Source organism: Thalassophryne amazonica, chromosome 7, assembly GCF_902500255.1.
Source record: "Thalassophryne amazonica chromosome 7, fThaAma1.1, whole genome shotgun sequence".
NCBI classification, from domain to species: domain Eukaryota; kingdom Metazoa; phylum Chordata; class Actinopteri; order Batrachoidiformes; family Batrachoididae; genus Thalassophryne; species Thalassophryne amazonica.
In genome coordinates this window covers 107,275,884-107,289,782 of record NC_047109.1, presented here as the reverse complement: position 1 = coordinate 107,289,782, position 13,899 = coordinate 107,275,884, and the positions used below count along the sequence as shown (strand labels likewise).

The 13,899-nt window shown below is 40.4% G+C and overlaps 1 protein-coding gene across 1 annotated transcript in view; it reads left to right on the top strand.

The window, feature by feature from the left end:
* The window catches only part of LOC117514727 (CUB and sushi domain-containing protein 3-like), an 885,172-nt gene that overhangs the window by 798,201 nt on the left and 73,072 nt on the right, over window positions 1–13,899 (top strand). Inside the window, exon 60 of the mRNA XM_034175291.1 lies at window positions 4,580–4,753. Coding sequence (XP_034031182.1) covers window positions 4,580–4,753 — 174 coding nt within the window. The remainder of the gene's footprint in view (window positions 1–4,579; window positions 4,754–13,899) is intronic.

Sequence of the window (13,899 nt, the reverse complement as noted above, 5' to 3'; positions counted from 1 at the left end):
TAAAGAAATAAAGGCGGTTCTTGTGGTGGTCAGAGAAGAACCAATTTGATAGCCAAACGGTTTCCTGTTTGTTTAAGTCTTTGTAACAATCGTGAAAGTACGCCTTTTTTCTTGTTTACTGTTTCCTAGTTTATAATTCCTAGTTTATGGTTTGAGAAGTACTTTTTGTTCATTCCTTTGCCATTCTTTAATTGTTTTATCTCATGGTGAGTTGTTGGTGGTTGTTTTCCTCCCTGAGCAACCTTAGCCTTGACTTTTGCAACATCCAAGCATTAATTGGCATGCAGAGATGCATGTCATCAGCATAACAGCATAATACTAATTATCGAAGTTCTAGATATTCCAAATACTAGCAGTAGATTGTTAATGTACAGCAATGAGGAGGGTAGTGATTACCTCTACCAATGAACTTGGGAGTTGGTTATATGATGTCCGTGTTTGTCTGACTGTAAGTATGACATCTGTTTTGGTTAAAGGTTGTAGGAAGGTGGTCCTTGTGGTGTTCAGAAAATAAGCAATTTGATAGTCGAAGAACAGTTTCTTGTTTGTTTAAATCTTTGTAATAATGGTGGAAGTACAAGAGGCAACTGAGAAGTTTTGAGCATGACCCAGAAAAAGTAGGATGTGGCTCTCAATCATCTGCATTCTGAAAAACTAACATTTCTCAAGAATGTGTGATGTGTTAACTCACTGGGTGCAATGCCCTCGTATGCCTTGTGTCAAGTTAACTGCTTTCCATTTTCCTTAATTTACTATTATTCTTAGTTGTTACAGTCCAAGACCTAGATCTTGTTAATTCCCTTGCCATTCTTGAATGCTTTTTATCTTGTGAGCAGTTGCTGTTTCCCTCGCTGAGCGACCTTAACCTTGACATTTGCAACATCCAAACTGGCACTGATCTGTAAATTTCTTGTGTGCTTCATTATTTACATCTTTTGTTCCATTCTATGTTGATGCCGCTGGATGCGTATGTGGTCCCACAACCGTCACCCACAGCACTCCAAACTGCGGATCACAGAGAGCGCGGGCGTGCATGTGTGTGCGTATAAATGTGTGTCAAGCTCCGAGCCTTCAAGCTCTAATCCTTGACAGTCACCACAACAACTCAGGTACTCGGGCCCAATGCTGGTGCACTTGACAGGGCGAAGGAGAGAGGAGCCAAACTTGAGATCTTAGCCTTTCTGTGTCACAGCTGTTTCTCTAATGCTTGCATGTATACACACAGATGCTTGCACACCTTCACACGGGTGAGTGCCGTCTGCGCTCGCTGACCTGCACGCATTAGTCAGCGAGCTTCTTGGCGCTCTTTCTGCCGCTGTCACGTTTTTTTTAATTGCACTTATTTCTCTTGTGAGGCAAATGAATAAAAGAAAGGGCAGAGAGAGATGTTTGATTACTATATTTTCTGTTCCTCAGATGGGATATAAAAAACATAGATGTTTTATTTTTTCTCATTGTCTCTGATATCGTCTTTGGTCTCTTTCTAAGCAACAAGCTATGCAATAGCTCTCTGGTAATCACAGTTGTTTTTTTTATCATCTCTTTCACTGACAGCCTACGCAGCAGGCAGTCTCAGAAAAAGACTGGAAGAAAAGATTGCAAACAACGCCTTTTACTAATTAAATTGGTTGGGTGGTTTTACCCCCCTTTTCTTAAGGGTGATTGGATTTAAGTCAGAGAATGTTGCGATGATGGTATCTGTCATCATGTCACAGAGTTGACATGATGACATGCATGACATGCTGCAGGTGATATGAGCATTTATCTCAGGGAGGGAGGCACAGAGAGAGAGTCTGAACAAGACAAATAGGTTTCAAGTGTGCTGATTATGTGTAATTTTGCACATAGCTTGTGCGTTTGTGTGTAAGCCCCGCACAGCGAGGATTCCGTTTGAATCCCAGGTTTGGCCCATTCAGCTAAGAGGCACTAAGGCTGCTTAGAACTACTTAGGCAGATGGAGATGCGTTCCGCTTCCAATTCAGTTCTGCTCACCGCCCGCGCCTTCAGTCAAACGTTTTTTTTAATAGTAAATTCTGACATGTGATACTTATAGGATTAGTAGGCCTACACTTCTAAAGAGTATCATTTGCCTACTAAAACATGTGGATGTTAATTTTGCATCTCTTTCTCAGTTCCATGCTGTTATAGGATTACAACACACACACACACACACACACACTCATCCAGACCTACTCTATAGCATTCACCTCTCCAGTTCAGTAATTACTCTGTAATTCAAAATGAAGTGTTTTTTTTTTTGTTTTATTTTTATTTATCCGAGTGCTTCAGAGCAACAACACAGAAATCCCACTGTGAAGACTCTTTTTACTAATTCCTTAACTTCAAAGAGCAATGATTTCAAGTGGACTTGCTTCCTCTTGAAACCTTTTTTAAACTAAATTACAACACCAAACAAAACATTCTGAAAACGTTGTGGCGTCAAATCATCTTTGCCTTCGTCGACTGTTCACTGTATTTTACGGCCTAAATATTCAGCTAAATATAGCATACCTTTAGAACATATAGACGGGATATGGCTGCTCCCATGTCCATATGGAAATGTTTTTGGATCAACTGCCAACTAACAATAAAATACACTTCCATCTGGGAGAGAATATTTTGTGAATACCCCAAAGCAACCTGCTCTACATTTTACTGCAATCCCTTGTGTACAGGAAAGAAGTAACTAACCTTTATCAGGCAAGAAAGTTATCCATCACATACCTATGCTGTAAATTTCAGACAACTTACTTCTAAAATATGGCTGACCCTTACACCCTTGCAGGGGCACCTTCAGAGGATCCATGGGTACTGCTGGAATGGCTTCACTTAGAGTTACTTAGGCAGCCTAAGATACACGGTATAAAGTGAATTGTGTTGTGATGTCAGATATGACAGTTTGGCCATGTGGCCATTATGGAATGTTCAACTGAATATTTAGATTAAAGGGGTCATCTTCCAGCTGGTGTAAAGCGGCACACAGTGCAATGCAAGCATTATGGTTGTCGCGTGCAGCACTGACATCCCCTAAATGACAGGTTGCACTCTTGGGGCTTGGGTGTTTGTATTCTTTGACATCACAAAGCATTTGCTGTGTAGACCAGCAAAAGCATGACCTAAGCATAGACTACTTTTAATATGTGTAACCACCCATGTTGCAATGCAAAAATGCATGACAAATATTATGCACCCCAACCGTAACAAAAGAAGAAATTTTAATCACTCACCTGTGCTAATTTGCTTGACAGAGTACATGACAGTAAAATAGCAGAGACAAAACAGTTTTTAACTTACCTTAAAATATGCTGCAGCTGATTGGTTTCTGTACTTTCCATTCATCCACAAATGGCCAGCTGAAACACTACATGTACAGCCATGTGCAGTTATCAGTGAATACTCTTCAGACATTACAGATGCAGTAGATATCAAAAGACCAAATATTTGTTTGTTAATCCTACTGTCAAAGCAACTTCTTCTGTCTGCTGACTCCACACATGCGTTTTGTCTGAGCAGATCCTTTTTCTTTTCAGAAAATCCCTCACTTCTGAGTGTGTTGTATGAGTAGCAATGCTGCAAAGGTGAACTTTTGTCTTCAAAGCAGTGACAGGTGCCACTATGATTAGTTGATTTTATGTTATGCCCAAAACAACACCTATGAGTAATGACGAACTTAAATCCAACCCCTTTGCAGTCAGTGTCCACCCTTGTGCTCCATTTACATGCGTTTTAGATAGTGAAAAGGACTTGGAGATACCCCAAATCCACCTGCATCACATGCACATGGTGCATACTTCTGTCAAGATAAGACCAGGGAAGCTGTTTTTTTAACCCTCCCTTACTCCCAACATTTGTTGGGCTGATGTAAAAAGCCTGAACCTTAATAAGAGATCTGTGGCGTTAACTTGACAGATCAAGAGCTGGATTTGTAAACACATGATCTTTTGAAATACGTAGATGTGAGGCTTGGATATGGTCTCGCCTCACTTTGCACATTTGTGCTCAAGTGTTGCTTCAGTCTTGTTTATCTTAAAGAAAGAGAGACTTGGAGAAATGATGTGAGAAAGGATACTGATGCTGTAATTTATACACATCCTTAAAACCCATATCCCATCTGCTTCCCCACAGGTTTATTTCCAAGTGTGTCAGAACAAACTCCCAGCTTTATTATACTTTTATGTATTATATTTGTTGAGCAGAATGTTTATGGCTTACACGGGCACGAGCTGTAGTCCCATTTTCCACAGAAATGATGTGGTATACTCCAAAGAAAAACCGCAGACACACACTTCAAAACACATTTCTCGGGGCTATAGACCTAATTTTCCATCAGTCATAATCCATAACATGTAGACGAGCAGATTTGTGCCACTTGCATTGCTTTTTGCTATCTGTAAAGGAGCACAATGGCAACACTTGTTGTAATAATAAAGTTGACATCAAAGATTTCATGTTCTAACTGCATGATAAAAAATAATCCTTTTATATCCAAGGTTTTTTTATTTAATAGTTTTGACAAATGGATATTGAAGTGCTGTGTGACAGATGCTCGTCATTGGTAAATATTTGTTTCCTCTTACAGTGATAACGTGTCCCATGCCCTCACCCATTCCCAATGGCCTGGTGGAGGGTTCGGTCCTGGAGTGGGGTACCAGCGTGAGCTACAGTTGTCTGCCTGGCTACGAGCTGTCGTTCCCTGCTGTGCTCACCTGCACAGGCAACGGAACGTGGAGCGGAGACCTGCCTCAGTGCCTGCGTGAGTCACCAATTAGTGCTTTCATGATAATTGCAAGGATCATTTCAGGGTCTGCAGGAAGTCTCAAGATGTTTCGACTGAAATGGCCTTAGTGCCATTTCTGGCTTTGATGAAAACAGGGTTATTTGCGCATTACTCTAAACCGGATTATTACGGTTGATGTGCTCATAATTAAAACCTGTCAAGCTGTTGCTTCCTTATGGTGGTTCATTTATTTATTTCTATATTTATTTGGCACATTTGTATTCCCTAATTGGCATGTCAAAATGTACAACAGATTATAAGAAGCTGCACCAGTTTCAAATTGCCAAACGTTTTTCATTTATTTATTTGTTTATTTTTGAGTTGACACATCACACCTACTGACAAAAGTAAAAGTTCAAGATTTTTTTCAAATAACTTGCACAGTGTTTTGGCTGACAGTAAGGGGATGGGGGGGCGGTTTCTGTATTGTAACCACTGAATTATTGTGGTAAATTTTAGTACATTGACATTTAGATTGTTGTATTTCTGTTTATTTGTGGCTGCTCAGATAAACCAGTTGATTTGTTATGACATTTATATTGTTTGCTGAAGATGTTGTCTTACATATTTACAAGACAAGTAATTTCTAGTTTGCTTGATAATTGTACCAAATCCTCTGAATCCACCAACCTGTTTCTTTGCTTTTTTTTTGTTTGTTTGTTTTGTTTTTGATTTTGTTGTTGTTGTTGTTGTTGTTTTTGTTTGTTCATTTGTTTGTTTTTTTGGCACCTTCTACAATTTTACTGACTGTTAGTCATTTTTCACTTCACCTGAAAGTCCTGCACCTCTTTTGAAACAACACGATCATGTCTGGACATAGTCAGAACTAAAAAGTAAAAGTATTTTGTGCTGTATAACACAGCTAAAATAAATGTAAAGAATAAAGAAAAAAACTGTTGAATTTTGACCATTTTATTTTACAGAATTTGATGAAATATGTAACGTATACACACACACACATTTTTCCAAATGACCACACAAGCGTTACTAATATTGCAAAAAACATATTTATCCCATATGTATAACATATGGGATAAATATGGTTCTGTTTCTGTGCTCCTGACTCTCTCACCTGCGTATGTTTTATATTCTTTCCTTCCTCTCTTCACTGCTTACGTCTCCATTTGTCAGAAATTCACAGCATTTCTTATTTATTAAGTTATTAATTATGTTGTGTCATTCAAGACAGCTGCACAGATAACTGCAGGATTTGTGGCTTTTTACACGATCTGAACTGAGCAAATTGTTTATTTGTAGCAAATTTGAAAGGAAATGCCAAGAATAAAATATATCCATTTTAACCTTAAATTTGTTTACTTTTCCTTACAGAATAATTTGGAGCACATGATTAATTCAGGGGCCAGCTACATAAGAATAATTCCTATTTTTGCTGTTTGTGTTTATGATGAATGGTGTGATTTAGGCTTCTGTTTTTCATTTCTATTTTTTTTAAATATGCCTTTCAAATGCTGTGGTGAGTTGTGGGATTTCAAGGAGTAATTGTGTGTCATCATCAAAGTATGCAGCTAACAGAATCTGGAGAAAACGTTTTCCCCACAGTAATAAGAGTGATGTTGGTTTGTTTTTTTTTTCCCCAAAGATGACACGAATTACTGTCACGGTTCTTTGCTCATATATCAGGATATGCTTTGTAGGCAGTCATCTGAAAACCAGCCTTAATACCCCGGAAATGTATTTTCTCATAAACCACAGAGTGAAAACTGTATAGGAGGACAGACATCAGTGCTTTGCCAATGAACACATAACCAATAGGATGTGATCTGAACCAACAATTTACATTTAGATGAAATTAAAAGTGATTTGACCCCTTGCCCCTTCGCTTGCTGAAGATGAAGATGATGATCTGAGCGGAGCCACAAGTGGCGAGTCTCATGATACATTAAGACCTTCTCTGAATCGGGTTTGCAGGCACAATAATAACCCGCGGGACGCACGGCTGCTCAAGAGCATCTCGCTGTCATCTTGCAGCATTATATCAGTCAGGCGGAAATGAAATATCAAGGAGGGTAAACTACTTACATGTGTTTGTTTCTCTTTGAATTCATGTCATGGCAAAACAGAATAAAACCAGATGCCCTTGTGCAAAAAAATATTTATGCATAACATTTAAAAGAGCGCCAAAAGATGTTCTGTTTTTTCGCCCTCCTGTTGTGCTGAGTAAAAAAGCATCTCGTCTCCAAAACTGGCAGCCGCAGACTTTATGGAAACAGGCTTTTTTTCCTGCATTTAATATACCCCAATTTTTTGTCGATCTCATGCGCAGTGAATCTGTCATCTGATGATTGTATAATTGTGCACGCTGCACATTAACTACTGTAAAGTGCATTGTGTTGACTGTTGACTGTCAAGCTGAGAGAAAGAAGATAACTTTCCATATAAAATAAATCTTGAGAGAACCCCATCTTCACTTTAAAAGGATGAGACTCAGTTCTGTGCTATCTTGGAATTTCTGGCTAACAACAGCGACTGGTGGAGGCGGTTGGTGCAAACAAAAAGACAGGAGGCAGAGCAGGAGGTGGAAGAGCTGAAGATGCTGCAATTTTCTTTGGGCGTGATGAGGATGAACAGTATTGGGAATGAACATACCAGAGGGAAACCACAGGTAGGACGGTTTGGAGACATTGAGATGGTTTGAATGTTTGCACATGAAAGACCCAGGGTATATAGGCAGAAGGATGGAGCCATCAGGCAGGAGGAGGAGAGCGAGGCTAAAGAGGAGGTTTATGGATGTGGAGAGGGAGGACTTGCAGGTGGTTGGTGTGACAGAGGAAGACACAGAGGACAGGGTGAGATGGAAACAGCTGTTCTGTTGTGGTGATCCCAAAGTTTTTATTTTTATTTTTTTATTTATTTATTTATTTATTTATTTGATGATAGGGAAGATTGAAAAAAAAAACTTTTTTTTATAGTTGGGGGTGACCATCTGGTTTGGACTTACAGACAGTAACAAAATAACAAATAAAACAAATGCACAACAAAGACGTGTCAAGCACACAGAAACAGAAATGTTTCATGAGTCCATTGGATGCAGTGACCTAATGTTCCAGTCCTGGAAGGATCTGAGATGGTTGGATGGGTGTCTTGATGGATGGATGGCATATGCATCGACATGTAGTAGAGGAACCTGCTTGTCCTGGTGGTTCTGTGTCACCTTGTCACTATCATCATCGTCTTCTTCTTCTTCTTCAAGACAAAGAGGAACAAAAGCATTTGGTGCTTCGTCAGCCAAACACTGTCCGGTTTTGGTTTTTTGAATTTGAAATCCAGCTGAAAGGCCACTAGCATCTGTGTTCATGCACCTAGAAACGGAACAGCTCGAGCAATCATTCATTGCCCAAATGACCACATTTATTCCTTTATTATGATTTGTGTTGATCATTGTGTAAAAGGTAACCTGATTTATGTGCTGCTTAACTGAGAAATGTTGCGCTTTTCAGTTATGAACAGACGCCTGCTTTGACCCTGCTCAGTGACTTTTTTTTTTTAGCTATACTGTTATCTCTGGTCATGAGCAGCAGTTGTGGGTTTTAAAAAAAAATCATCCGCTCATAAAATGGATGTTCCACTTGGTAAATGTACCATGTCTACTTGCCGTCTATAGCAATTATGATGAGCAGTGTTATCCCTCAACAGGCTGCAATAATTTTTCCACATCAGTACCTCTTAAAAACAACCTCCTGCAGCTACGTGAGCATATAGTGTTTAGTTCCATAATGTAGTTATAGAGTTAACATGTCTGCATGGAAAATGGGATGATGGAGTAATTGTGGTTAATAGCTTCATTATGTTTGACCTACAGGTTTCAGTGATTGTGATATAAAGTGCAAAACTTTCAAAAATCTAGGATAAATAGCACAGAGTGAAGAATTGTGGAAGCTGGTATGTTGGTCTTAAATGATTGTGGGTTACTATAGCTAAAAATGCCTGAAGTGGGAATGATGCATATATGTTGCATATATTACGGTAAAGTGCGTTCGGTGACTTTTGAAACGAGGGAAAAGTATGAAAAAGAGCGCAAAAGTAACAAAAGTACAGAGACAGACAGCAAACATAAATGCAGTAATTTTTGAGGAAAAGGCAGGGTGTTAGTGTCATTTGTGAAGGTGTGTGTGCGTGTTTGTGTGGGTGTGCAGTTTATTTTAAGTGTGGCGCACAGCACTGTTCGCAAGCCACCCCCCCCCCCCCCCCCCCTCTTGTTTTTCTGCACCGGAGCAGTGTTGCCAGATATGAAATATGAAACTATCGTACCAAAACCTCAAAATTATCGTATTTTGGGAGAAATTATCGTACACAAACAAAACGCGTACAACATAGCTATTTTAGCGTTTTGTTTTTTTTTTAATTTACAAAGAATTTTATGTCACATTTTTAAACAGTAATTATAGTAATGGGGAAACTATGGCACAAAAAGAACGCAAATGAATTTTGAAAATGAAACGCAAATGAAATTTGGGACCCATAATGCAGCAGATAAGTGTAAAAATATTTTCGTTGATGATACAAGGGGAGGTGATGGTCTAGTGGTTAAAGCGTTGGGCTTGAGAGCAGAGGATCCTCGATTCAAATCCCAGCCGGACCGCAAAATCACTAAGGGCCTTTGGTCAAGGTCCTTAATCCCCTAGTTGCTCCTGGTGTGTAGTGGGTGCCTTGCATGGAAGCAGCCTGACATCGAGGTGAATGTGGAGCATTGATGTGTAAAGCACTTTGAGCATCTGATGCAAATGGAAAAGCACTATATAAATGCAGTCCATTTACCATTTATTTACGAGCACCAAATGTGTTCTGAGAAGTCCTTTTCTTCACAAAAGCCATTAGTCACTTGAAATTTTAGAATGGAGGCCATTTTTGGCCACTAAAAAATATATCGAAAATACATATTTCAGGGTGCCATCTTGGAAAATGGCCACCATCTTGAAAGTTGAAGTGGCTAATGGCTTCTTTTTTTTTCTTTTTTTTGCAAAAAGTAGCCCAAGAAGTACCACTGTGCCAAATTTAGTGCTTGTATCACAAAATGAAAGATTCTTATGATATGCATTGCATTTACCTGCTGCAGTACCACTCCCATACTTGATGTTCCCTCACAATGCAAGTGATATCCATCATCTTACTTTCCCCATGTAACCGCTCATTTAACACAAAGTACCAAATTCATCTTGTCGTTGTCTCGGGCCACTGGTTTATGTCCAGGTCTCACAAACATACATGAAGCAACAGGACCCAATGACTTGGACCTTTGTTAGGTATCAGCATCACCAATCTAACCAGCGACCTCTTGACTCAAGAAGCTCTTTCCAGCCGGCTTTCATGCTCAAAGGCTGAGCACAGAGAAATGACCGTAACCACCGAGATAGAAAATGCAGTTCTTATTAATTTTAAAGGGGGTGTTATCCATGCGTGAAGTGGTTAGGAAGTGGTAAACCCTCGTTTAGTATCACTACACAAGAGTCTGCTAGTCCTAGCGATTGTAATTCGTCCTAATTCGTACAGGTGACAAACTCCTTTTGTGTCATTACAGAAGATGTAAATGCAGAAAACAAACAAAGGTTCGACGTGACAGCAGCTCACACACCGAGGACATTTAACAAATCCCAACAATAATTTGAGCTTGGCAAGATGCATAATCAGATTGCTTTTTGCTTCCTCACACATTTACTGTGAATTCAAGTGCATTAAATTCAATTTGGTGCAGAATAATTATGAAGCCACAGTCAGTTTATTAGATATACAAGAGGCTCAGTGTTGTAGTTTCCAGAAATATGATTGCCAGTCATACTCAGTGTTTTAGTTGAAATGCTGCTCAGCAGTATTTTGAGCGATGCCACTCGTCTGCAGAAGCCAAATCACACTGTGAACATTATTACAGTGTGCAGTCGGGGGTTAGGGTGTACATTTTGCTGGTCACGTTACGTGGGAACCAGAGAGCGAGTAGAGAAATGTTGCATCTGTGAGAGCCAGTTTCGCGTGTCTGAAGGGACAAAACTGTGATCCCGTCTTTGAATCCGGCCTCTGCATACTGATTACTTCAAAGCATTGATAATTCATCAAGGAAAGAGAGCAGCTGTATGAGAGAATAAGAAAAAACTCTCCCCATCTCTCATCCACCCACGTTTACACAGAGAGAGAGAGAGAGAGACGCAGACACAGGCATGTTAAATATGCTCAGCTTGCGTTGGCCGGGGGCCATTCCTCTTATATATCTATAAAGCAGTGCATTGTTTCCCTCCAGCTTGAATCTGATGACGAATGTGTATGTCACCTGTTTGGCCTGTGCTGCCGTCACACCACCACCCCCAACCAAAAAAAAAAAAAAAAAAAGAAAATGCCATCCGAATACTAAATCTTACAATGGCACTTGAAAGGTGGCAGGAATCGTTTGTGGGATCTGGCCACACATTTGCATCTTTATTTGTTGGCATATCAACTGCGGTCAAACAGTTGAATACTGCGGTGCGCTGTATTGATAGTGCATCTATTTCAGAGGGGTTCTGCAGTATAGGTAAAACATTTCCTCCAAGATAGGTCTCTGAATACAATGATTTTCTGTGAGATAACAGCATTTGCAGTAATGGCTTCTTTCAGGCAGTTTGGATTCTAATCTCGTCTTTACTAGATGCCCATTATGCCAGGGGTTAGCTGTGGGAAGTCCCTCTTGCTTCCTGTCTTCTAGGAGGAGAGCAACCAAGAATTTATCTCTATCCTCAGACCTCCTTGCAGCAGCACACGTCATGTCTGCAGGAGCTGGCTGCCTCATTGTTGGCTTAGACACAGTGTTCTGGTAGTGCTCACTGAATGTTGTCACTCTCCAGACATTACACTTCTATACCTTTCGTTTATAGAATATGGCAAAGATTCAAGCTATTCTACCCACGGCTAATGCAGAGACCCTGGTTCTTGCTTTTCTTTCATGTAGAATTGGATATTGTAATGGCGTTTTCTGGCTTGGTGAACACTTGTATGAGGAGATTTCCATTGGTTTAGAGTGTTGGTACAAAAGTGCAAACTAGGAGAAGAAAATTTGACCATATTACTCCAGTTTTAATCTCACTTTACTGGCTGCCTGTTCAGTGGAATTCATGTTTTAAGGTTCTTTTGTGAACACATAGCGTTTTTAATGGACTAGTGCAATCATATCTGGTAGATCTTGTAAAGCCTTATGTCCCTGCCTATGCTCTGTGTTCTCATAATGCTGAATTACTGTGTGTTCCAAAGATAAAGTCACAGGACTTTGTGTTATCATGCACCTTTTCTGCAGAACATTCTAACCCCTTGGAGAAGACGATCTGATTCTACTGAGTCCTTTAGGGCCCTGTCCCACTGGTGTTTAGGAGGATTTGCGGATGGAATGCGCACAAAAGTGGCCCACATCCGCCAAACAACTGCAGTAACCGTGTAACATTCCTATATGAGTCGGCCGCCATCTGAACATGTCCGTGATCATCCGCAGAGGCACGCATGTCCGCACCCAGGATTTTTGAGCCGCTCAAAAATCCTGCTGCAGATGAGATCCGCATCACTGCCTGAACACATACTGAAGACATATGCAGGACATACACAACCAACACGCCGCATATCCCCTGTCATCTGCTGATATCCGCAACCAACGTGTTGCAGCGTCTTGGCGGCGGACCGGGACAGCGTGCAAAACAGATATGACGCATGCCCAGCATGGCCACATCACGGTCGGAAATGGTATGTCGCGCAGGCAGACAGAGTGGGCACGGATGGAGCGAGTGCATCACGGCCACTGTGCCCCTCATGGGGGCGCCTCTACGGTCGCCTTCGCTTCTGTTCCCTGTTATATCCGCTTTTCCTCCTCATGTATTCGCTGATCCACCCCGGGACATTTGTCATTTCCGCCCACCTTTGTTGCGGACGGTCAGCTTTTGTCTTCTCATTTCATGCGCATATCCTCCTAAACGCCAGTGGGACAGGGCCCTTACATTCAGACTTAAGACATATCAGTGTTCTTGAACTTGTAATCTTGAATAGTGAATTACTGGCTTGGACACATTACTTTGGGGAAGTATTCCATGTCATCATATTCTGTGGATGGTTGGTGTCAGCAGAGTATGTGATGTTTACATGGATTTGTCATTCTCATTGTTGGTTTCTGTTTGTTTCTGACTGAGCCTCTACCCGATTGTACATTTTAATTTATATCTCTATTTTAAAACTACAGTGTGTAGAATTTCTAGGTGTTTATTAGCATAAATGAAATATAGTATTCATAACCATCTGTTCATTAGTGCCTGCATAAATGAACCAGTGTGTTTTCCTGAGCTTCGAATGAGCTCTTTATTCTGTATCTACTTGAAGGTGGGCCCCCTCGTGGAGGTTGCCATGTTGCGCCGCCATGTTGATGCAGTAGCTGAAAAGGGAAATAATTGTGTCATCTTTTGCATTTTGCAGCACAAAAAAAAGAGGAATCAGTGGTTGCACCACTAAAAACTGTCTAATGGTTGCTAATGCAGATTTGAGAACCTTCACTTTTGTGAAATAAAAGATAAAACATGTTGCTTATCACAGGAGCATCCACGTCACCAAAGATGAGAAATTTTGAAGGGATACAGAATTGCGACTGGGGATGGCATAACATAGTCTGCACCTTCAACTCTAGATTGGACTAAATTTTGCACAATGTAGCTTTAAGTTTCACACTGCATTTATGCTGGATGTTTGACTGCTGTTCTGCTTTTATATTAGTGATTTTATTTGTAAAGCTTTCAGGTGCAGTTGTTGTAAAGCACTTTGAAATGTATAACTTGAAAGCGGTCTACAAATGAAGTTATTGTAAACCTTGTACAGATCACTGTATGTTCATAGTGGATGCATCAGGTGTCAAGATGGGTAGATGGATTAGTAGACTCTAAAACAGCCAAATCTTCTCTCTCTAAGCCCTCTGTGTGAATTTATTCCAGTCAGCTTGATTAGATGTCTGTTAGCAACAAATTGAAGTAGTAGCAGGTTTAATCCAATGAACCTCAGCTGCCTAGGCTGTGGCTGGAGTCCCATTAAAAAGGTGATATCATACCACAGACTTGGAGAGCAAATGTGGCAAAAGCAGATGGCTGTAGTTGCGTTAACCTCCAGGCCCTGTCAGG